The 25,468-nt window shown below is 42.2% G+C and overlaps 1 protein-coding gene across 1 annotated transcript in view; it reads left to right on the top strand.

Annotated features, from left to right (window-relative positions):
* The window catches only part of LAMB4 (laminin subunit beta 4), a 51,983-nt gene that overhangs the window by 22,900 nt on the left and 3,615 nt on the right, over nt 1-25,468 (top strand). Inside the window, exons 13-32 of the mRNA XM_064422063.1 lie at nt 108-217; nt 673-752; nt 1,721-1,871; nt 2,790-2,921; nt 3,637-3,822; nt 5,005-5,126; nt 5,829-5,949; nt 6,862-7,039; nt 8,399-8,542; nt 8,759-8,990; nt 11,347-11,504; nt 13,012-13,236; nt 14,346-14,566; nt 15,722-15,818; nt 16,140-16,515; nt 16,873-17,033; nt 20,137-20,342; nt 21,216-21,419; nt 22,966-23,110; nt 24,872-25,076. Of these exons, the coding sequence (XP_064278133.1) occupies nt 108-217; nt 673-752; nt 1,721-1,871; nt 2,790-2,921; nt 3,637-3,822; nt 5,005-5,126; nt 5,829-5,949; nt 6,862-7,039; nt 8,399-8,542; nt 8,759-8,990; nt 11,347-11,504; nt 13,012-13,236; nt 14,346-14,566; nt 15,722-15,818; nt 16,140-16,515; nt 16,873-17,033; nt 20,137-20,342; nt 21,216-21,419; nt 22,966-23,110; nt 24,872-25,076 (3,454 nt within the window). The remainder of the gene's footprint in view (nt 1-107; nt 218-672; nt 753-1,720; nt 1,872-2,789; nt 2,922-3,636; nt 3,823-5,004; nt 5,127-5,828; nt 5,950-6,861; nt 7,040-8,398; nt 8,543-8,758; nt 8,991-11,346; nt 11,505-13,011; nt 13,237-14,345; nt 14,567-15,721; nt 15,819-16,139; nt 16,516-16,872; nt 17,034-20,136; nt 20,343-21,215; nt 21,420-22,965; nt 23,111-24,871; nt 25,077-25,468) is intronic.

Below are 25,468 nucleotides of genomic sequence, written 5' to 3'. Positions count from 1 at the left end.
TGGAGGATGGAGACTGCCAGTCATGCTGATGCCACAAATAATGTGAACGCCAGTCCTGGGCCGTCACTGGGGCCTGCAGAGGTAACTGCACTTTTCTGTCCCTGCAGCCTGCAACTGCGATCCCTTGGGCAGCTTGCCCTTCTCCGTCTGTGATCCTGCCACGGGACAGTGCCTCTGCCAGAGGTTCACCACAGGGCAGCGCTGTGAAAGATGCCTTGTACGTACTCAGTTTCTGGGTTCGCTTCTGCATGTGGTTGTGGAAGTCTCCTCACTCATCTCACACTTTTCATTGCCAGAAAAGTGAACTATCAGTCAAAATTCAAAATAATTTTGTAGCTGTATCATCCCAATTTGCATTGACACATTTGTTTTTCTTTCTCTGCTCCCAAGTATTTGTGCAATCAAATTGCAGGGGGAGGAGCACTCCCAGGAAGGAAAAGAAATGCAAAATTATGTCCTTGATCCATTTTAGCTGTTTACAGAGTAATTTGCTTGTACAAGTGGGTAAATATCTGGCTCTTGCAGTGGCTGAGCACCCCTGCTATCCAGTAAGAGGAGCAGTCTCCCGTGGCCAAGCACAGTAGTGCTCCATTGTTCATCCAGCAGAACAAGTTTTGTTTTGCTTTGCATACTTAAACATTTGCCATAGAAGAACCTTTCTTTTTGTACCAGGCAGGATACTGGGGTCTTGGCAACAGCTTGTATGGCTGTTCTCCATGTGACTGTGATATCGGTGGATCCCAGAATAACTTGTAAGTTCTTCAGGTTCTGTCTTGGTTTTAATTTTTATAAACTCTTAGGCTAGATTTTTTGGTTAGGTTAATATAGTCACAGTACAGATAGGGAAATAGAATGTAGATGGAATTTCATCATATACAAACAGTGTAAATTTGGGTGGAGATCTTATATATTTATTTGTGGTAATTTTTTACTTATTTCCTTTGAAGCCAACCTTAAATCAGGTTGAGCCAAGATGTGTTTTATATGAAATATAAAACACATGCCTTGAGAGAATCAGAGGCCCTAATATTATTAGAAACTAGAAGTAAGTTGGAGATTACATTTTTGACTTAGCTTCCTACATCTACCTTAAATGCTAGATTTTTTTTTTTATCAGTCCTATTTAAAATGTATAATTTTAGAAGCAAGGTTGCTTTCAGTTGGACTCCTCCAAAATCTGTTGTGTAGGGGTCTTCACTGCTGCTGTTAGGCTTCAGACAGAGGAGCACACAGTCCCATGCTGTAGAGCAGGTCCTTGTGAGCAGGTAAATCACCTGGTGTGGTAAACATACGTGTAAGCATATGAAAACATTCAATATCACATCAAAGGTCCCTCTGATTTCATGTCCTGCCTCCATAATTGTGGGTGACAGATTATTAACAATCGTGATATAGTGATTCTTATAGAAAAAGATACAGGAAATTATACAGGAATAGACAGTGACAGATGCTCAGGAAACAAAAGGATCAGTGCTTCAGGTATGGAACCAACAAAAACAAAGGAGGTTGTGAACTCTGAAATCATGGAAAAGTAGCACTGAATAAATCCAGCATCAGAAACAAAGGAGATGGGTGATAGGAAGAAGTTTAGTAATGGAGGTAATCCAGCAATGGGAGAAATTAGACAAAGGTGGAACGAGGATGGGTGTGAGCTGCCCTCATGCTGTGAGGACCCCACTGTGCCACTCTGATGTCCTTCCTTTTCCAACTCCTCCCATAGGTGCTCGTTGAAGGACGGTCAGTGCGAGTGTCTGCCCAACATCGTCAGCCGCCAGTGCAACGAGCCAGCTCCAGGGTACTTCTTTCTACCCCTGGACTATTACATCTATGAAGCTGAGCATGCAAAGCCCCTTTCTGGCTCTGCACCCTTGGTAGGTATTTGGCTTTTTGGGTGTTGTGCTGAGAGGGGAGCACTGTGGTGGTGACACGGGAGCTGAGGCTGAGGAGAGGAGCCCTTGCTTGGGGAGCAGTTCTTCATCAGGAAAATGCAAAACAAGCCCCTTGACCATTGTCAGTTTGTTTTTCATGGACATGACTATTCCATAACTGTGGCTGTTAAAAAGGGACAGTCACCACAGCGTGGTATGACCTGCAAAGCTGTCCTTGCTGCATCTCAAGTGCAGGTTGGTCTAGCATGAATTAGAGACATAAATTTAATTATTTAAATTAGAGGAAGGTATTTGAATTGCCAATAGCTCTCATGAGATGTTTTATTTCTGGGAATCTCCAACAAGGGAAGAATCAAATTACTCTCTGCTCCATTGGACTAATTCCTGCTGTCTTATAAAACAGCATTGATTGTAGCCTAATTTCCTCAAGAATCTGGCATCCATCTGTAATGTTTTTAGAAAAAAATTTTTCCCCCTTCCACATGGGGGTAGTTGTTCTCCATGCTGAGTGCAAGCCTGAAATGCATCCCTTCCTCTGTCTATGCTTTTGCTAACATTTTTTCTCTGACATGTTGTACAGAAACTATAGATAAGGAATAATAAAAAAAAGTTTATTTTCAGGTCTCATCCACAAATATTTAGCTATAATCACAATCTGTAATCCTCCTACAGTCCAATAATTAAATGGAAAACAGATGTCTGGGACATAGCTTATGAGGGAAAAGTGCAAGTTAATTTTAAAGGAGTGAGGGAAAATTATTTCCAGCAGCTGCTGGGCCACAGTTTAAAGTTTCTCTCTGTGAGAATAGACCTTGTTTTAAGAATGTGGATTTTCATTTACTTGCTTACCCCCCTTCAACATTATTGAGACAGTGCTGCTCCTCTTTTATTACTTCATAGGTTCAGCCAAGCACTCTTCCAAGGTGTGACATTTACTTCCAGAAGAAAGGCTATGAGTTCATGATTGAAAATGGAAAGATTGTGTTAAACAGGAACAAAAAACGAACTGTAAGGAAATCTGGACTGGAACAGGTAAATTAGTACTTGAGTAGTTACTTAAATTTACACCAAATAATAAAGTTTTATTTTGTAACAAAGGGCAAGGAAATGTCTAAGCATATGGGATTTGCAGTCTTAGACATTACAATCCTGACACAAATAAATTTTTGGTACACAGTTGGGTTGGACATTTTGTTATTCACACTGACAGGCTTGCTCTGCTATGTCCAGTGCCTTTGTAGACTCAAGTTCCATGAATTTTTGGAAGAGAAAAGTCCTTATGAAAGGTAGTTTGTTTTTTTTTTTTTGGTTGCAAGACATTTCCAACAGGTTTTAGCATGGTACCTTCTGCACTTAAATGCAGCCATTGTAAGTACTGATATTTATATATCCTGCTTATAATGGAATAGTCCAGCCATGTGTGAAATCAGGCTTACTCTGTTTAAGGTTTGCAATGTGAATGTTTGGAGATGTCAAGTATTCAGAGGTGAGTGGATTATTCTGGTCCCTCTTATTGCTGTTGCTGCAAAGTTATAGGAAGCTTTCCTTTACATGTGTCCCTAAATATCCTGCCTTTGGGAGAGTCTTAGATTGTCAGTCTTGAGTTTGTTCAGAAAATGAGACTGATGGCTAAAATAAATAAACAATGTGGCAAAAATATTTCCTTTATTTTTTCTGAGTTTGTTTTTGGGTAATTTTGGGTAATTTGACTCTGTGTGTTGTTGAAAATGCCAATGTGTCCCTGCAGGGTGCGATGCAGTTTGGACAGGACTCGGATTTGGCGGTGGTGCTCCGGCAGCCCAGCGCTGGTCGGGCTGTCACCTGGACAGGACATGGCTTTGCCCGTGTTCCCAGTGGAGCTGGGCTGAGATTTGCCATCAGCAATGTTCCCTTTGCTATGGACTTTGATATCACAGTTCGCTATGAGCCCGAGGTACTTGTGATGTCTTGTGATGGTGTGATAGTGCAGGGTCTATTTTGTGAATAATAGGATAAGCAACTTGTCCTATTCTTTATATCTAAAATTAAAATTGCTTGGTTTTTCACTCAGTAACAAATTGCCTTACCAACCAAGTAATATATCCTCCACTAACCTCCTTAACCCTTTCCACTCAAATATGAAAAATCTGCACTAAAAGTATTTTCTAAGCATTGGCCAAGATTTCATCTTCTTAATGTTTCTCTTTTGGCACCTTTACTTGGGCTGGACTTTTATTCAAAAAATCAAACACATGGAAAATACAGTTCCTTTTAGACAAGTATTCTGTACTCCTAGCTGGGCTTTTTTGGGCAGGAAAATGTGTACAGGCAGGAGTGATCTGTGTAGATGCTTATCCAGGCCTTTTGCAGGCATCCCACTTCCCAGTTGTTCCAGCTGGACTCTGAGATGTGTGAAAATTGTAGGAAAATAGCCAAATTACTATTTTTTGCCTGGAGAAGATTTCTTAATGATGATGACATGTCTAGGAAATCTATTAATCCAAATCTGGTTAAACACAGGTCCTTACCCATGTCTTCAAAAACACACGCAAGTGTTTTATTGGTAGCAGATTTTGTATGCTCCTTACTCTTTTACAATTCTCTGGGACAGTCCCACAACTCAATATTTTCCTGCTGTCTATTGTGTTCTGTTCTCTGACTGGCACTCTGAAGCAAAACAATCTTGCAGTGCCTTAAAACATTGGCACAATTTTTCAGTGGGCTAGCTTGAGATACTTTTTCTGTCTAAGGATTGAAAAGTTGGGTTTTAAATACATTTGTTACAAAGTCTTTTATGTTTATTATTTCTTATTAGATGTGTGAGAAAGCAGCTAATGAAGGATATATCCAGAAAAATACTATGCTAAGAAAAGAAACAACTCCAATGACTCTAACAGAGCTGGTTCCATATGAACCAGCTGAGGTCCCATTTCCGTCTCTGCTTTTCATTATCTATTGCAAATACAATGAATTTTTCACAAATAACATTGTTTTTCAATGCTGTAAAGAATAAAGAGAAAGTCTGTCTTGTCACTGCAGTGTGCAGTGATTCAGATGGCTTTCATTAACACTTGCAAAGAGAAAGGAGGTTTTTCAGATACAAAATGTAGCCATAATTTTTGTCTTTTGTTTATAGTTCTTGGAAGACTGGCTTGCAAGTGTTGCCATCCAGCCTGCTGGTATCTTGTCAGGTCAACACTGCAAAAACAAGGTCCTTTCACAGGAGCCACATGAGCTGCCTCTCCCAGCTACAAAGAGGTCTGACTGTTGCTGTCTTTTTGCCTCTAGATCTTCTGAGTACAAATCATTTACTGAAGCACTGCAGAGCAACACATGTGTGGGATAGTGGGAATATCAGAAACACATGTGTGGCCTTTTCTGTTGCTAGCACACCACAATACTACATAGGCTCTAAGGAAGAGTCTGATGCCCCAGTCCTTAATCTAGCAAAGGTTTGCCAAACTCAGGAAAGCAACCTGAGATCCAGCTGAGACTGGTTGCTGTGGTGAAGATCCAACTGCAGCTGCTTCAGTATAGAAAGGAAATATTGACTTAAAGTCACTGTCCTACTCTAATTCACAGTCAGCTTTTCAGCTTGGACCTGTGTAAAGAATAGAGAGAAGCTAAGAGGATGTGACCAATATCTTGATCAAATAGGGACAGGAAAGGATGAATATGAACAGTGAGTTGCAAACCCCCTTGCTAGAAGCAGTAAAACCTACCATTTTCAGTTTAATATCCCAAGGATTAAATTGCACTTGGTGAAGCATCTGGCAGAAGTCCTGCAGCTTTCCCAAACCTGCAAGCATGGGGGTGGGTGTGCTCCTCACAGCAGCAGGGCTTGCTCCAGGCTGCAGGCATCAGTTTGCAGGCACAGAGGGAAGGGAGAGCTCACAACGTTCAGTAAACTTGCCTTGTCCTGACTCCTGGCTATATCTGTGCTTCATTTCTGCTAAACAGGATTGCAATTCTGCAAACTCCAGTCTGCCTGGAGCCGGGAACAGAATATTTTGTGGATGTGTATTTTTCTCAGCTCTCTGCCTCTGACAAAAAGGCAAAATCATTCATCTTGATTGACTCAGTGAGTAGTTCTGTCACAAGTCCCTTGAGGCTGTACTTATACACAGTGATATTTTTTTACAGACTTATTAGACGTATTTTTAAATAAGGTATAGTGTGTTTTAATAGAAATTCAGCTTCTGTTTTTCTCCATTGGCATTGTTTGCATATTTTTGTATGGAAAGGCAGAATTGTATCTGGTTAAATTTTCATGGAGCAATACAAGTTATACTTGTTGCATACATTGCATGTATCTCTATCTGTTGCTCATTGATTATGAACACAGTCCATATATATGTGCTGATAAGATGCTGTGGCTATGGTTAGAAATTTGTACAGCTCCTCATCACTTAGGTTTTTTTAAATATCTCTAATTTGTTGGGTTCATGGATATTTTTAATTATTATATTGGAAAAGTAAAATTAGTTGTGTACTTCCTGGGAATCAGGTCCAGATATTTCCCAAGTTTCCATCAAGTCAGGAACTTAGTTTTGGGTCCTTCTCTTGAGAAAAATATTTTTAGGTCTATTTCTCTTATTATTCCTGTAGAACTGGACCTGGCAAGGGCTGACTATACTTGGACATAGAACCTTCAGCTGATTTTTCCCTATCACAGTAATACAAGTAAAAATTTTGGCCAGACACTGCTTTTGGAGTGACTAACACAGCAAGACCAGTTCTGAGCATATATCAGAGATCTTATTATAATTTTATTTTCTTAAACACAGTCTCTCTTATTTGAAGAACTCAGGGAATGTTTAGACCTTCAGAATAAATGTGAGTTTAGATGACAGAATGGCACAACTGCAGATTTGGAAACCCAATGCTCCAGGCCTCTGTCATTGCAATGGGAATCACGTTAAGAGAATGTGGGAAATTCTGGTTTTCAATATATCTAAGCAAAAATATTTTCTTTTCTCTCTTAACGACAAAGCTTGGACTTATTCCCAGAATCGGCTCCGTGGAGAACTTATGCAGTGAAAAGGATTTAGATGAGTACCAGAAGTATCACTGTATTGAAATTGCATCTGAAGTTGGGCCTCACGTCCTGCCCGAAGCGTGCGCGCGGCTCATAGCGAGCCTGTCAGCCCGAATCCACAACGGCGCCGTGGGTGAGGACCAGCCTGGGCAGGCAGCTCTTTTGGGCAGTTGCTGGCTCTCCCTTGAGTTTGTAGGACATGTTGACTGTGGAGCTCCCAGCCTGCAGTGGTGCAGAAGTGGAGCTGGCCAGCATGTGATATCCATGGATGTGCGGGGTATATCCCGCTGAACCCTGCGTGTGCTGCAAACACCTCTTGGTGGCATGAATCTCAGAGTTCATCACTCCTGATGGGCTTCATGGAGCAGCATGAGAGGGACCATGGCAGTGTTTTGTGTCTCCTGAAAAGCATTTGAATCAGATGCCTTTACCATATGGCCAAGGCAGTAACTTTCCTTCTTTTCTGGCTGCTGTTAAATGACAGGGAAGTTTCTAAGCCCTCTCTCTAGATGCTGTAAGCTAGCTGAATGCCTTGGTGAGATTCCAGACATGATGGTACATAAGTTGGTGTACTGGAAGAGGTTCACCAAGAAAATATTGATGATAATCCAGCAAGAAGGCAGTGGCAGGTAGGGTTTGAAATTCCTAGGCAGCTGCCTGGACCCACCATTAGCTGGGCTCAGTAGCTCAGGGAATTTCCCAAGTGTTTATCCCTGAGAAATGAAACTTCTCTGCACTTCCAGTAACAGGAGGGGCCTTTCTGGGCAACTTTGGTGGCCAGCTTCTTTCAGAGAGCCTAGCAGCAATGCCTCCAAAGTGATAGCATCTGCTTCGATTGGGCAATTTTTAGCACTGATGCCTCACTCACTTTAATATCAGGCAATGAGGTCACAGGTGTGCAACCAGTGAACCCCTCATTTAGGCCTGGGCTGTGCTCACTCCCTATTGGCATGATTCCTAAAGTGACAAGATTCTCCCAATGAAATGTGGGACTTTGGTTTTCTAGTGCTTTCCAGAGCATCCTGGAAAACATCCTCTGTGAGTTAGCAGAGCATCTTCACTCAACAAGTTAGTCCAAGGTGTCCAGAAGGAAACAAACAGTACACAGATGCAGACTAAATACAGCTTGCAGGTTATGCCCAGTGCTCCAGCTAGATGCAGATTTATAGCAAATCTTTCTAGACTTCAGGATGTCTTTATCTGGATCTACACTTTGCTACTCCTTTTCTGTCCTACCCCAATGTGTGCTGAAGGCAGTGCCTTGAATGTGGCAACTGCAACACCAAGGCTTGTGCTGGTGCCTGGTATACCATCACTGTTGGTGCCACACCATCAAATGAACTAAACTATGGCCATCATCAGGGTAGTGAACCCCTGAGAAGAGTAACCAAACTCTTTCCTACCTATTTCAAAGTGTGAAGCCTGCAAGCTGATGAGAGCAGTAGAACTCTTTGACAGCCTAACCTGTTTTGATTTTCTTTCCCCTTGCCAGCATGCAAGTGCAATCCCCAAGGGTCGCTGAATGCCAGCTGCAGTAAACTGGGGGGGCAGTGTCCGTGCAAAGCCAACGTCGTGGGACGCTGCTGTGACACCTGCTCTGCAGGCAGCTACGGCTTTGGCTTCCACGGCTGCCACGGTGAGTGAGTGCCTTGCAGCCAGCACCACTACCACTACCACCACCACACCCCAGTTTTTCAGGGCTTTGAATCCCGGATTATGTGTCACGCAATATAAAAAAAATGTTTCCACGAATAACAAATTTTCCATCCCTGCTGCCTTTGAGCAGCGTCAGCGATGGGATGGGTTGGCAGGAATGCTTTACGGACACGGCTTTGCTCTCGGTGTTTTCCAGCGTGCGAGTGCCACCCGCAAGGCTCGCTGAGCCCGCTGTGTGACCAGGCGACGGGGCAGTGCTCCTGCCGCCGGGACGTGGATGGCCGGCGCTGCAGCCGCTGCCTGCCCGGCTACTTCGGCTTCCCCCTGTGCCGGCGCTGCCCCTGCCATGGCCGCGCCGAGCTGTGCGACCCTCGGAGCGGAGCGTGCCTCGGCTGCCGCGGGTTCACCGCCGGGAGCCGCTGCGAGAGGTCAGTTCGTGGGCTGTGCTGCAGAGCTCCGCCACACACCGGCTGTGAGGTTTGTGAGGGTCCCAGGACGAGGGAAGAGATGAATCCATGTTCTCAGAAGGCTGATTCATTATATTATATTATATTAAAATAAATTATATACTAAAACTACACTAAACTATAGAGAAAAGTATACCTCAGAAGGTTTAACAAGAAGGGATAATAAAAACTCGTGACTGACTCCTCAGAGTCTGACACAGCTGGCTGTGATTGGTCATTAGGTAAGAACAATTCACATGGAACCAGTGAAAGAATCACCTACCACATTCCAAAGCAGCAAAACACAAGGAGAAGCAAGCAGATAATTGTTATTTACATTTTTCTCTGAGGCTTCTCAACTTCCCAGGAGAAGAAATCCTGGTGAAGGGATTTTCCAGAAAATATCACGGTGACACTGGTGGTCTCCAAAATGCCTGTGTAGCTGGGGGCCTACAAATGCATCAATGACCTTAACAGGTCATTGACATATAAACATGAAACTGGGCCTGGCTGTTGAATGTCAGGTACTTATTTCCTTACTATTACCCATTGCATGTGGGAATGTGCATGCAATGCCTGTGGGTGGACTGCAGCAGGGCATGCACCCAGCATTGCAGCGGGCTACCTGCAAGAAGGCATTTGAGACACGGAGGCCATGGCACCCTGTACTTGGAGACATGCACAAAGCACTGTGTGTGGGATAAACTGACTCCTGCCAGGTTCCCAACTGCCAGCTTTCAAATTTAAAATTCAGCATGAAGCTAGCCAAGAGGCTGAATATTGTGCTGAATATTCATTTTAATACCTGCAATTACCTTCAAGGAGTTTAAGTAAACATGCCCTCTATCCTGGTCATATTAGTTCTGTGTCAACAGCAAATTACTTTTCCCACATGTTCCAGCTCCATTCAGAGCACTGCTCCTCTTTTTTATTTTGTACACTGGCAGCAGTGTCACAGTTCATCATGGACATCGAAATTAAGTTTGTTTAGTTTGGTTTGGCTGGACTGTACCTTGGCATTAATTTTTAAGAGGTTTTCCTCGTGAAACCTGTTGAGCTTTTCCTGCAGTGCTTTTAGACAATACAGTCTTTGGCTGTTCTACTTGTAGATGGCAAACAGATTAAAAATGGGAGACTGAAACACTTTTTGCCATGTGGCTTTGCCAGATCTCCAGACCCCAGGGGGAGGATAATCAGATAGCCAAGGGTTTTAGCCTTGCCTGTATACATTTGGATAGCTGTGTTCCCATTTGCTGCAGTAGAACAGATCAAAGACTGAGGATGTTCCAGAAGCCTCTGCATTGTTGCTGCTGCAGCTGCAGGACTGTGGAGGGTTGGGATGCAGAGGCAGTGGCTGTGGGCAGGTGGTTGAGCCCCCAGGGAGCCCCAAAAGCCCTCACCAGCTCAGATAACAGCACAGCCACCAGCACCTTGAAAAAGCCATTACCCCAGGTTTGCAGAACATGTCAGACAGAGCATGGCTCAATACATATGTTGCATCTAAAATATGCAGTATTCTCTGAGTATTCTTAAGGAATCATTGTTTTTTTTGCCCCTGCCAGCACTTTTTACTGTCATGCCAACCACTCTATCTGGATGGAAATAGATGAATATATGTGCTGATAGGTAAATATAGATAATTTTTATATGGCAGCTTTTAGCTGCCTATGCAGAGCATGTGTGATATGCCATATCATAATCTGCAGAAGATCAGGAATGGGACATCACGCCATGATCAAGTGAAGCCAATTTATTGCAAAAAGCAAGCTATATTTATACTGTGTTCTACTGTTCATGCCTCAAGCTAACACATGATTGGTTAAATCCTTGTGTGCACACGTTTTAAGCTTTCAGTTAATTTTAGTTTGTTTTTCTTCTTCATGCATCTCGCTGTGGTTTTCTTGTCTGCCTTTACATCCTGAACTGTCTGTTGCTGAGTGTGTTCTTCTTCTTCCCTGCCCTGTCCTTCAAGGGCATTGTGACCTTACTCAGTTTCTATGAAGACTGGATTGTGCATATATATATATGTCCATTGTCTTGCAAAAAACCCTCAACAATAATCATTCAGTTTAAAATTGTTCCAGAGTAGGCGAAAGCCTTCACAAACATTTATTGAAAGGAAAACATATGTCTTTCTTTTTGGTTCAGATTTTGAGAATGCAGCTCTGATTTTCCATTTTAGAACACCTTTGAATCTTGAAATATCTCTACCAATTGATAGAGATAGAGATAGCATTACAATGATCTGGAATACTAATTTCAATATGTACATGCAAATTGATTCTCTTGCATGAAGCACTTGACAACTTGTCCTGCTTTGTGTTGACTGCTTTGGCAGGTGCATGGATGGCTATTATGGAAACCCTCTGGATGGAGAGCCCTGCCTCCCATGCATGTGCCCAGGGCCACCTACCAGCAATAGGTATTTTGCACGTTCCTGTTACCAGGACTCCCAATCTGCACAGCTTGTCTGTAATTGTCTCGAGGGATACTCAGGTACGAAGCAAAATAAGGACTGGTTTTGATACTACTTAAATTAATGTAAGAGAAAAAAATTATCATCCTCCACCTGTCATGCGTTCAGAAATAACAATGAGATAATGCTAATAAAACAGCTAAGAAGAGTTAGTACTCAAGTTTACTGAAATTATGTGGTGAAGTTCTGACTAGGAAGAATGGGAATTGTGCAGTTAGTGTTTTCAAAAGGGATTCACCTATGCAGATACAGTGAAGTCATTAATTATTCTGATGTCACTCTCTGGAAATCTCCTCCTTTCCAGAGGCATTAAACTAATCTGGTGGGGAGAGGGGTGGAGAACTGCAGTTGCTTGTTACCTTGTAAAAATATGCATTGCAAGCCCAAATGGGAATGATTAGGGCATCAAAAAGAGATGATAACATTTCCTAATCACGGAAAGTCTTTCTCCATATAGAGGAAACTCTTTGACATTATGCCTTAAAGTGACTGCTTCATGGTTCAAATAGTAATTTTAGAAATGGGTTTTCTGTTTTCAGCTGTCTAAAATGCAGATATTTTTGCAGCAAACTGATTTCCTAATGTCTTGTTGACTTAGGTTGAATTCCTGAAGGGAAAGCAGAAGATATTTCCCTTCCCTTGGGCATTAGAAAGATCTCCTCTGGTGGAAGCAAAGCTTAATGGCAATCACTGCTGAAAATTAAACCAATGCTGTCATCTTTACTTAGGCAAGGTTCCTTTATAAGTCAAGAGTGGTTTTGCTTGAGTAATTGCTGTAGGGTAAAAATTATTCTTGTTCACCCAGGGGACTTTTGGCCTCACAAATCATTGCACTCCTCAGTTTTGGACTTTATTGCTCCTGCTCCTTTCCAGCAAGACTCTTGGTCACCTTTGTAGCAGCGGTCTCACTTTCTCAGAGATTGAGAAAGGCTCTGGGTCCTGAGGAGCACAGTGAAGTTCAAGCTTGGCTGAGGATGAACCAGTGGATGTGGTTCCAGAAACACCAGTCTGCCCAGAATGGTTCCTGAGATGCAGAGGTTGCACCCAGATCAGGGCAGGCATTGAGACAAAATGCAGTACTAGTTATAATGCCAGCAGGCAAGGACAGAGCATCAGAGTTCATCTGAACTCCTGGGTATTCCCCACCCTCCAATGCTGCTGTTGGAGTGAAGGGCCAGGAAAATCCTGCAAATATGGCTAACCCTGACTACTGCCATTGAATGGACTTGGATGGAAAAAGGTGTTTGGAGGTGTTGTATGATGGGGCACCTAATTGCTCTGACTGAAAGGACTTCCTTGGTATAAACAACTTGGGATGAGGAGGGTGTATTTCCACCAGTCTTCAGTGGGGAGGATATAATTTAAACTGTTCAGAGGATTAAAGGGCAATGGTCTCAAACAGGTGGATATTTTCCTCTGGAAATGTGCATTTGAACACACAGTCTGAATATTTTAATAATATTACTGGAAATTACATGTTTCACTTGAATTCCATCAGCCAGCAATATTTTTACCTTTCTCTGATAGGCAATCAGTGTGACAAGTGTCCTAGTGGGTTCTACAAAAACCCCAGCAGCCCTGGGCTTGACTGTACACCATGTCCCTGCAACAACAACATTGATTTGACAGACCCAGAGTCCTGTGACAGGGTCACTGGGGAATGCACCAAGTGTTTACACAACACCCATGGAGCAAACTGCCAGTTCTGCAAACCAGGTTATTTTGGCTCAGCCCTCAATCAAAGCTGTCAAAGTAAGTAACAGCACTGCAACTGTGTTTTACTACCAAGAATATGTTTTTAAAAAATAGGCTATAGGGAAAGGCTAGACCTTGGAGGGAGGACAAAACTCAGATAAATAGAGCAAAATATAAGAATCATAAATTTATTTCTCTATTTACTAAATATAAATATATCAATGATACAAATAACTTAACATAGCATCTATTAAATTCTTTGTCATCCAAATATTACTAACTCTCATACTGAATATCACTCCTGGGAAATACTCATTTGTGAAATGGAAACAGTACTCTCTGTTAGAAAAATAAATGTGCATTCAGCTTCTTCAGGAAGGAATCAAAAGTAAAGAAATCAGTGATAATTGTTTATCCATGTTGCTGACTGATGCCAGCTAAGCTCAGTTAGAGCTCAGTTAACCAGATGATCCCTTGCTGAACTTCCTGCCTTACCAGTTGTTTTCATTAAGTGGCTAGAGTGAGAGGGTTCAGGCAAGTGAATAGATCCCACGAGGACACGTCAGTAACTCAGCACTTTGAACAGAAAAGTAGGAGTGTAAGGAAAAGCAAGGCACAAGCTTCTTCCCAGTTTTTCTCTAGACTCATTTTCACAGATGTGCCTGATTGAGGATTTAATTTTTATGGCCAAGATAACTATAAGTATAGTCAAGACACTATTTTTCTGGGAATCTCTAAAATACAGTCCAAGCCCATCCCTCATTCATTCTTGGAAGATGTCTGTTAGAAATTGTTAAGCAAGAACTTTTGGCTCCTCACAAGGAAGGCTTCTTATCTTACTTGGCTTGCTGGGGATTCCCACGCTGGATAATGCCTACTGTAAATCAACTTATCCTTACCCAACATATTTAACATTGCATTCTAACACAATTCAGAATTCACTGAGCCTTCATTTTCTGTGCCTGTATTAAAAGGGTTGAACATTCACAGTAAGTTTTCTCAAAGCCATATATAAGTTGCTACAGAAAGACAGATAATGTGTATGAAATTAAACATGTTCGAGGTCACTAAAAGTAAATTTGCAGCATGGGTTTTATATCCAGCTCTGACTGTCCATCAGCTGTCTGTATTACTGTCTGCTGCAGTAATTGTCCTTCTTTTTCCAGGCTGCACGTGCAATCTGGCAGGTGTTGACCCTGCCATGTGCCCAGGGGGGGACGCAGCCTGCCTGTGTGACGCAGCCACAGGAGCTTGTCCTTGCCTGCCCAACGTGCTGGGTGCCACGTGTGACCAGTGTGCCACTGGCTACTGGGACCTGGCCAGTGGAAAAGGATGTCAGACCTGTGACTGTGACCCAAAAAACTCCCAAAGCAACCAGTGCAACCAGGCAAGAAAATTACTCTGATTTCCAGTAACCAGAGTGCTGGTGTTTTGACATGGCAAAGTGAGGACCCTCTTATAAATGAAGATTGGTTTTTTGCCATATTCCCTGAAAACAAAAAATTCTTTGGAAGTTTGTAGTTGGTGCAATCATACTGTGAGTCATTAAATCAATCAAAAGTGTTGTTCTGATAATGTGGCTTTGCAATTTCTCTTTGCATATTGTTTCTTTGTCAAGTGGATCCTAGAAACACATTGAAAAAAGATGTCACAGGAAAAAGTTGCCTCATAAATATGCATATAGGGAAGAAGGAAATCCAAGCTTGTACCCAAGAGTCTGATGAGTATTTTTTAAGTGTTTATTTTCATAAAGTAGCAGCTGTGGCCATTACATTAATCATGCCTCATCTATTGTACTACTAGAGTACCTTTTCTCATCTTTAATTCCTGCGCACATTTTAGGGCTAGAATGTAGGAAAAATTAAACAGCCTTTCAGAACAGAGAGGTGAAATTGTGGTCCCATGGAGTAAACAGCAATTTTGCCATTGGCTTCAGAGCACCAGGACCTTATCCTAAAATCTTGCTGATGTGCTTGCACATTTTTCTTTCAATATGCTCTCTGTTTGTTCCAGTTTATTCAGTAGATTTATTATTTTTATAGCAAATTTAGTTCTTGACCTCAAACAACTACTAGCGGTTATCCAAGTTGTAATTCCCTGGAGTTTAATAGCTGAATTACAAAATATTTTTTTTCTAGGGTAATATGCATAATATAGCCTCAAGATTTTCAGTTACAATTGGTCTATTGTGTAGTTTAAGTTGAAATGTTAATATTAGATCTAGCAAAAATAAAAAAATAAGTCTCTTTTGCAAAGGAAAAGAATCCTCTCAGATCACAGTCAGAGGATGAGTTCTCAAACAGCATCAGTAGATTGGATCATACAAAATCTCTGACATTAGTAAAGTAAAGCCATTTCTCAGAGTGCATTTTGTTTTCAGGACCTTCATGAGGAAAGAGGAAAGCTGGGCCAGTACTATGTGAACCATGGTGTTCAAAGACTGTGGGCAAGCAGTGTTGGTGCAGTCCTTGTACAGCTGAAATAATGTAGATCCAGCCCTATGGCTCTGCTGGAAGTGATTCCACCCTATCTGTCATTACAGCTTACAGGCCAGTGTCCATGTAAGCCAGGTTACAGTGGAAGATCCTGTAATGAATGTGAGGAAAACTACTTTGGCAATCCCCAGATGCATTGCGTTTGTAAGTATTATTATGTGAGACAACTGGATTAGAAACTGCCTTGACATAAATGCTTACTTTTTACATTCACAGGGGAGACAGGGCATACATGCAGAGAAACAGCCTTTAATATGTTTGTGTGTATGAGATGGACAAGTGTTTATATTATTTATCTGTATTGTTATTTCAATGGTTAAGATGGAAGTCAGACGAAGAAGAGCCACTACTGTGCAGTCCACCTTGCTCTAACTCAAACTCTATTATCTTAAAATGCACCTTTTTCATGCATTAATCCCACAGAAAAGGAACAATTGGATGTAACCTGCTGTTCCTTTCTTGCAGCATGTGAGTGTAACCTGGAGGGGACCCGGCAGCCCACGTGTGACAAAGCCACGGGCGCGTGTAACTGCCGCGCCGGTGTCACCGGCCGGCTCTGCGACCAGTGCGGCCGCGGCTTTGAGAAGGACTTTCCCTCCTGCCCTCAGTGTCATCTTTGTTTTGATCAGTGGGATGCTGAAATTGCTGCTCTTGCTCAGACCGTGCAGGGGTTAATGAGGTTTGCAGCAAAGCTGGAAGATAAAGGAGGACGAATGCCCAGCTGTGACATGCGCTTCAAAGCCTTCGAAGATGCCATTTCTGAAACTGAACGCATTTTGAGACATCCTGTCCTTTCACTGGAGGCCCTTTCAGGCATCAGGAATTTTCAGAGCTACCTTCAGTAAGGGCTAGGTTGCTCCTGGAAAAATCCCTTAGCTGAGAAATTGTCTTCCCCCAGACTTCATCAGCCACCCCTACATATCAAGTCCCACTTCTGATCAGCACACAGACTCTGGTCTACTAAGTCACTGTTTTCAATAGATCTGTGAACAAAATAATACTTAATACATACCTAACCCATAGAGACTTAAATGCTGGAATTTTCCAGTTCATACAAAGGTTTTCTAAATAAGCCATATAATTAAATGTTTTTGCTTATTTATAAATATATCTCTTGCCCTCTAAAATATTGTGTAACTCAGTTCTAGTTTAAGAACAATCTGGTCTGACTTCTGTATAACTGTCTTATCCCCTTCAGACAAAAAGTTGCACAGATGGATCCCCTTCACAGTTCACCCTTTGAATTTCCTGACCTTAACAAGAGCATAGAAGATATAGTAGAAGAAGCCAACCTAGTGTTTCAACTTCTACAGCAAAAAATACATCTGCATCAAAGGTTTCAGTACTTGAACTTCAAAGGTAAGTCAGCAATGAATTAAAAAGGGGGGACATTTTCCCTGAAATTTTGGAATGCTTTTTCATCATTAAACCATACAACATTTCAAAGATCCCTTAGCTTCCTATGGTAGCACAAAAATGTTGACACTAATAATATTCTACACTGACTTTCCAAATTCTCTTTGTCTTTAAATGCTGTGATTTCTAGCATCCCAAGTTTCAGATGCATGTGCGGGAGTCACATCAGTCAGGGGTCTCATAAATCCAAATGCTTACATCAAGATATAAAAGAAACCAAATTTCACAGTACAGACTCACATGCAATGGAACAGCAAAGGATTCCCCCCCACATTTGATTTCTCTTGCTCATAGGAATACTTAAAGAATCTTGTACAGGAAAGGTTTATTTAATTAAAGCATAGTGTCATAGTGCAGCTTCTTAGTGTTCCCATGGGAAAATACTTAACTTTATGTGGGACAGAAGTAGCTCTCCATCATCAAAAATGTGAAAGCAGAACTGAGCTCCTTGGCATTTTGGAAAGAATTGCACCCTCTGTGCTGGAGCTAAGTATAGTCTCCATCAGCTGCTGATAGCTGTAATAATGATGTCCCATACTGGTGTCTGGAGAAAAATGGGGCTGTATCAGGCAGGCATCTTGAATAGGTGCTACACCACCCACAATGGCAGGAGATGGTCAGCAGACTCCTCTCCAAAGAGGTGGCTGCCAAGATATGAACGCCCAGAAGAGAAGGTGCTCACCACAAAAGACACAAGCTACAAGCAATGCACCCCCACTTACAGTTCCTCTGTGTTTCATTCAGGCAAGAAAAACTGGGGTTTTTTGTTTTGTTTTGGTGTGGGTTTTTTTTTTTTTTTTTTTTTTGTTTGCTTGGAGTTTTTTTCAATAAAAACAAAGGAAAAAAAAAGAAGGAAAAGTCAACAAAATGCAAAGTGTAGGGAATGGGAGAGGGGAAAAGAGGGATTAACTAAGGTTTAGGGCTTCCATGCCCTGCTGTACTTAGCCCCCTGGGGCAGCTCCTCAGCTCAGGTCCCTCTGCAAGCAGCCAGCACAGCTCTCCCAGGCTCCACTTCTCAATTCAACTGAGCCTTGCACAGCCAGAAAGGCAGAAAGGCAAAGAAACAATAAATCCCAGGGAGGTCAGTGGACACAGAGCTGAAGCAACCGTGGTGCTCTCTGGTCACATTCCAAACCCACTTCATCTTTTGGCCTCTGGAGACAGATAAACAGCCCTATAAAAAGCACATGGGAGTGTGGGGAGGGGAAGACCTTGAATTTAAGATGAATTTCCTATCAAGGCCACAAATATTCATTGGTTCTGCTACCGAGCATATAATAGCACAAAAATAACATTTCCCTCAAGATACACAGCTTTTCTGATACCCAGGAGAGAGACTGGCTCCTCAGTCCATCTTCCTTTTGGACCAGCAACCATATCCTGTATATTGCTCTGTCTGCTTTATCCTCTCCTTTTTGCTGGGGTAGATACATCACCTGGGGCACATCTGGCACTCGTGCCCTAGACACACACAGAGAATGAGCTCCTGCCTGTGTCTCTGTGCAGAGCATCAGGAGTCAGAGTCTTCCTCACAGGCATACATTCAGCTAGATGACCTGGAAACATCAATATCTAATGATAAATTAAAACCACTGGAAAAACCAAGATGCAAGTGCCCTTAAAAGAATGTTTGCAGTCTGGGAGATCTCATTAAATTATGGCTTTCCAGCAGCTGAGGTGCAGTAATGCAGTGAGAGAAGCTTCCTAGGCTGTAAATCAAGGCTGTGCTAAGACACTGTGTTTAATGTAAAGGAACTTGGAATCTCTACAGCTCCATCAAAAACCAAATGTGGAAAATGCATTAAGGCCACTTAATGGAGAGCTGAACCACTGTGAAATATTCCTGCAGTGGAATTGTTGCACAGAAAAAGTCTCTGGCTTAGATGAGGAGTTACAGCAGTCTCTTGCCAGGTATTTTGTATTAAGAGCTAACTTTAAACTGTATATTGTTTCCAAGAATTACAAGATAAATAAATAACTCTGGTTCCACATGATAACTAAACATTGTTCAGCTTCAATCAAAGCACAGCCAAGGGCTTTAGAGCCTGAATCAAAGCACGCAGGACTTGAGTGTCTTGTCTTTGACTTCAACTCGTAACTGAGTCAGTTACCAGCACAGAGATGTTAATCAGAGACCTCTAATGCTTTTTCACTGCTGACACATCAATTCTGGCTCTGGACATATTTCTGCCCAGGAATGTGGGCACAAATCTGGGCTCTCCGGAGATCTGGGAAACCTCGACAGCAGCAGTAACAGCTTTAAATTATGTGTGTTGCAAAGGGCCTGAATCCTTTTCTCAGGCTATTAATCTGAAAAAAATGTTTTGAGCCTACTTAAGGAAAAGCTTTCACTACCCAAACAAGACTCTTGCTGGAAAGATTTTTTAGCCTGGCCTATTAGCTTATCACGGAAGTGCTTTTTTTTAAATTCATCAGTCCTGAAACTGGATTTTCCAGAGACAAAAAAGCCCTCATATAGTCCCATTTGTAATATAAATTTTGGTCTCACTCTAGCAGACAACTTAACTCTTGGATGCTATGCTGAACAGAAAGGATGGTTGCTTTCCTGGCCCACAATCAGGCAGCTGATCATTTCATGATAACTGGCAGGAAGAGTTTTCCTGCCTAAAACATAATAAATGTCGGGAGCTTTTATCCAATCAACAATGGCAGCAGTGCATGAGCTACTGATGAATGCAGATCAGTAGCAGTTAGTGTCACTAATGGGATCTCCTTCATACCCTGTCTATTCTGTTGCCTTCTCAAACACCTCAGCATCCTGTGGATGACATAGGATACACCATTTTTTCATCTAGTTTAGCAGGTTTTATGAGCATTGATAAATATTTCTATTTGGCAACTGGATAAGTAAAGGATTAAAAAGCTTGGCTGAGGGAAAGACAGTTCCTGCCTTCCCTGCTTCCCAAATCAAATACCAGTGACCAGTGAATCAGCTGTCATTCAGCAATTGTCCAGAATTAAGTAAATGCACAAACTGAATGCAACCAAATGCAGTTGGTACTAAACCCTGTTTCTGTTGGTACAGAGGCCATCAGCAACATTAGGAAACACTCTGAAGTATCATTGCTGGCAGAACAGAAGACCAGGGTGACAATCCCTATTGTGAGACACTCAGAGTACACCAGGAATGACACACTTGCTATGTTGGATCATCAGGTCTTAAATGCAAGCAGTGTGCTGCAACAGCTCAGAAAGATCAAAAGTCCTGACATCCAAAACTTGAATGAAAAGGTAGGTGCTGTGGATTTTGAATGAAAACTAAAAAACCCCAAAAAACCAAAAACCTCTCTTTTTTTGATGTTGTAGTAGGTTTTATTTTAAAAGGGTCCTTATATGCATTTTTAATTCTGGAAAATGACACTTCCTTGCCACAGCCAATCATGTCAAAAACAACTGCACTTCTCAGCTGTAGTTATTTCCAACCTTCTGGAAGTCATTGTTCCCAGCATAAGGAACTGTTTAAGCACTGTCTAGTCTCAAGAGGACATCAGAGTAATTTTGGAAAGATTAAGGCAAGCCTCCTCCATGAGTAAGTTAAAATAACCAGAGTGCCTTTGTCCTGGAGTGGATGGGGAGTGCTCACATATCCTTTGTGTCACTTCTGGGAAAGAAGGGGATTTCTGTTCTTCTGCAGGGCAGCAGCAAATACCTGATAGTAGCAATTCATGACAAATCTGGAAGAGATCATCCACCTAAGCCTATAGGTTCCATATCTGTGGAGGACTAGACATGGCACCTTGTTCTGTTAGAGGTTACCTGGATCCTTTAGAAGAGGCCATTGACCCATGGGCTGGATATAGTTAGGGAATGGTGTCAGCCCTTTTGCTAAAGAAGAGTGAAGCAAGGGTCTCGGTGCAACACATGAAGCCTAACACATGGCTCCTGCAAGGATGCTCAGAGCCATGGATGCTGCCATTGCATCCTTTAAATCAGGGGAGAGGGACCTGTAACTGGCAGTGATACCCATCTTTATAAAGATGCTGTGTCTTAGGGAATATCCTATCCTATATTCAATGTTCATATGATGTCAAACATCTTCCTTCCCTCAGGAGTGTACCTCAGGCCCCCAGAGGAGTCCTGACATAAGCATCTTCCCTTTTGCAGATCTGTGGTGCTCCAGGAGACCAGCCATGTGCCACAGCAGCCTGTGGGGGAGCTTTGTGCCAGGACAGTCATGGACTACGGCATTGTGGTGGCCCAGACTGCACTGGAGCTCTTCCTCTCTCCTCTGAGGCCTTCAGGAAAGCTGAGGAGACTGCTGTGATGCTAAATAACTTGACTACCCAGCTACAGAAACCTGAGAATCAGGTGCTGTATATCAGACCTACATGTGTTCAGTGAAATAGATGGAGGATGAGATTTGGGAGGTCACAAATGTACAAAAACTCACCTGCTCTTTGGACAAAGTGCAGTGACATAGTGATGGACTCTGTCCCAGTATCATAGACCTATCATGATTCAGTACCAGGTGCAAGCCCCACCAAGAGATTGGCTTTATCTAGATCTTCTTACTCACAGCTTCTAAGATTTCAAAAGCCATAGTGCCCTGTATCTATGGGAGTAGGTGGTTTCAGGCTAGAATTGTCTAAATTTTTACTGGGAAAAACTCAAATGGTACCATTTGTCAGTAGCCTGACATGCTTATTGCAATGGGATTACTGCTGTGCATGGCGTTAAGCTCTATTTATACAGCTTCATACTACTCTATGTTTGCCAATAAATTACTTTTGAAAATAATTTCAAGATGAAGCTTTTCTGCCCCCAGTAATATTTAGGAGGGCATCAATTATTTGACTATACTGCACAGTAGCAGTGAAAAGGAATTCCAGCAAAGTGTGGCCAATGCAATATATGCCAAGGAAACAAAACAAACAAATCCCAAAGCACCAGTAAGGATTTTGTTATTAACAGTCAGAGATGATGCCTGTTACAGTTATAGACAAAGCACATTTTCCAGCAGAAATTACATTCTGCTGTGGCTTTGTCCTGTCCCTGCAGGATGCCTGGGCATCCATTTCCTCTTTTTAAAATGCACTCGATGCTGCATCCCAGCCAGCCAGGCTGGAAATGAGCAATTGGGCACTGCCCTGGGCCCGGGACACGGAGGGGCCAAGGCGGGAGCGCTGCCAGGCTGCCGGGACATCGCTGCACTGAGCACGGCCCCAGGCACCTCTGATAACAGGAATGAAGTGAACTAATTGGAGACGTTTCAGAAATAAAAACATCAACATTTTTCTCATTGCATGGGGAAAGACCAGATCTCTTCCCTCTGCAGACCACAGATATACCTGAGCCATTCTTGAAGGCAAAGCCCCTACCAAAGTAAAATACCATTGGATAATTAGGCTAAAGTTCTCATTTAAATTATCAAGAATACTAATTTAGTGGCAAAAGATAACTTTTAAAGACAAGCCTTGAACTCTACCTTCCTTGTGTCCTTTTTAACTGTTTTTTAACAGCAAGTCCAATATGAAATGACAAATGAAATCACATTTTCTCTAATCAGATCTGAATCTGATAAGATCTGCTTAGATTTGAATCTGACCACTGACAAGCTACAGTACTGCAATAACAGTTGGTACTCTTTTTCAGAAACAGAAGGGGGCTGTGGTTTAGCAGTAGTTGCAGAGAGAAAAAAAATGCTTGATTTAGGCTTTTTCTGAGTCCAGTTGAAGCCCAGAGTGTAGCAGCTTCTGGAGTTCCCCAAAGAGGTCCCCTACTAGTTTTCAAAGCCACATCAAGTGATTCCATCTGAGTCTTGGATCAAAATTACCTTTGTGTCAGAGCCCAACTTGCAAAGCAGTGACAGATAACCTCCAGAAAATGGCACTGCTGTTTCTAATAATATTTCCAGGTTAAATGCATTAGAAAAATGGCAGAAGACAGCAAACTGAAAGGCTCACAATTTAATGGGCAACTGGAGACAGCTATGAATCAAATTGAAGTTGATGGAGAGATCACTAAGGAGTTCATCCAAAAAGTGAAAGTCTTCTTGTTAGGTAAATATGCAATGTTCTTTTTGACTCATTTTTCATAAATATATTCCAATATAATACAGCATAATGGGCAGCCAGAAGATGATCTAGCTGTGTATGCATGAAATTTCTCTTCTACATCCTGAGCTGTTCGAACTTTTTCAATCCCTTTTTTTCTAGAGCTTCTTTCTCCCAGGTGACAGTACTTTGTATCAATTTTTCCATTTATCTGTTACATTCTGATTATAATCTTTTATTACTGTGTTTAATTTTAAGTAACTCTGTTCCTGGTTTATCTGGGTAAAGGACTACTAAGATAATTTTTTACAATATGTAATGGCCAGGCATGTCCAATACATCCTCAAATTGTTATTCCACCCCCTTCTTCCAGGCCCATAAATAGAGGCTCTGGGAAGGGAGCGTGGGAATTAGGACACATCCCACTCCATCGTCTCCATAAAGCTGTAACTCCAGGAATCAAAGGATTCTGGTAGAACTTCACATATCTCATAAAAACAAAACAAAACAAAACAACCGTATATACCCTAAAAATTTTCCACTCTCAGGATTGCAGAAAAATGCTGTAGGAAACAGATCCTAAATTTTTTTACCAGATGCACATCAAAGGGTTCAAATGTGGCAGGATTTTCTTTAATCTCTTTAATGTAGCTGATCTCATAAATTTCTATGGATTGCAGTCTTTTGGCATTCATAGCTCTGCATCCAAATGGGAGCAAGGGCAGAGGGCTGAGGACTTCTTTTGTTCAGAAAAATTTACATTATTTTATTGATTCAGAAGACTTGATTGCTTAAGAGTCTCAGATTTTTTATTGATAGCCACTGAAAATTCTATCTTTCACTCTTAAAAGAATTTTTTCAAATATTTGTTTTGCTAATTTTAAGAACAGGAACAGCTGAGAAGCATACAGTTAAACATTAAAAATACATTAAATCTGCTGTACTTGACATGGATGTGAATGGTGATTCTGGATGAATATATTTCTACAGGAAATATCTCTCAGGAATGCACTACTGTTTGCACACTAAATGTCTTCTATTTAATTCTTGCTGACTTACTCTGTAGATTAACACAACTATTTAACATATCTTAACTGCTTTATCATGCAAGGTCTTGTCTATAAATGGAAGTGAGCAGAAGACAAAACTGATGATGTGACTTCTCAAGACATTGACTACTCTGTGTGTGCATCTGCCCTTAGCAAAGAGCTAGGACAAGCTCATATGTAATGGGAATTTCAAAATATGATTTTTTTCTATTGGAAGTTCCCAGTCTATGCAAGTCTGACCCAAGTTCCCTCTGCAGCTTAGCCTTTCTCATTAACCAGCAAAGGAACCACTTTCTCAATATTGTGGCAACTCCAGGGAAGGGATTACACCCACTGGCCAGCTTGGAAATCTCCATTCACACCCCAGCCTCACCAGCACCTCTTTGATCTGTGGGCCAAGGAAGAAATGGGCTCTGACACATCTAGCTGTGCTGGGCACTGGTTTAAAGCCCTCCATGGGCTCTGTCCTACATCAGAATTTTAATAACTCAGTTCAAAGTGGGTTCAAATCCTCATTTCAGCCAGTTCTGACAACACTAACAGCAGTACCTGGAAGCATAATATTAAATTACAAAGTGTTGGAGATAATTCTCCTACCCCCTTGCTGTGCCTGTCAGCTTTATTCTCCCACATAACTCAAAGGGTAGGCAGCCATAATGACCATTTACTGGGAGGAAGGAGCTACTTCAGGATACTCTCAGCTCCATTTCTGTTGCAGATGAGGGTGCACCTCCAGAAGACATTGAGAAGGTGGCAAATTATGTCCTGCAAATAAACCTTCCCCTGACTCCACAAGAGCTCAGAGGCATGCTTGGCAAACTCCAAAGCATTATGAACCACTGTGAGAGGTACAAACTGAATAATAAGAGAAACATAAAAAGGGAGGATGCTCAGACACTGCTGGTGGAGGCACAAGAAGCTGAGTAAGTAGAGTTGGAGTAAGTGGTGTGTTCTCATTCTGCTGTGCCAGCTCCAGCTGGGGTGGCACTGTGCACAGTAGGACTGCTCCATACCCTGGCAGTAGCACTGGAAGGAGAGTTCAGATGGAGATTTCACCTTGCCTTTTCCACAGGGCCCCTCCAGCAAGAAGGAGCCATCGCCACTGGGGCTGCAGGAGCCAACATGCTGAAAGGAAGCAGCTCCTGGCAGCTCTTGGCTCCTCTGCCTGCTGGGTCAGAGAGGCCAGAGCAGCTCCTTAACTCCACCTTGGACCTGGGGGAGCATTACATCTGGCTCACTGGGTGGTTTGAGTAAGGGTGAGAAAGACCCAACAAGAGAAAAAACTTGTTCACCCATGAGTCTTCCCTGCTAGCTG

Source organism: Passer domesticus, chromosome 5 (genome assembly GCF_036417665.1).
Source record: "Passer domesticus isolate bPasDom1 chromosome 5, bPasDom1.hap1, whole genome shotgun sequence".
Classification (NCBI taxonomy): Eukaryota; Metazoa; Chordata; class Aves; order Passeriformes; family Passeridae; genus Passer; species Passer domesticus.
The sequence above is the reverse complement of the archived record's forward strand: the minus strand, read 5'-3'. Positions and strand labels throughout refer to the sequence as shown.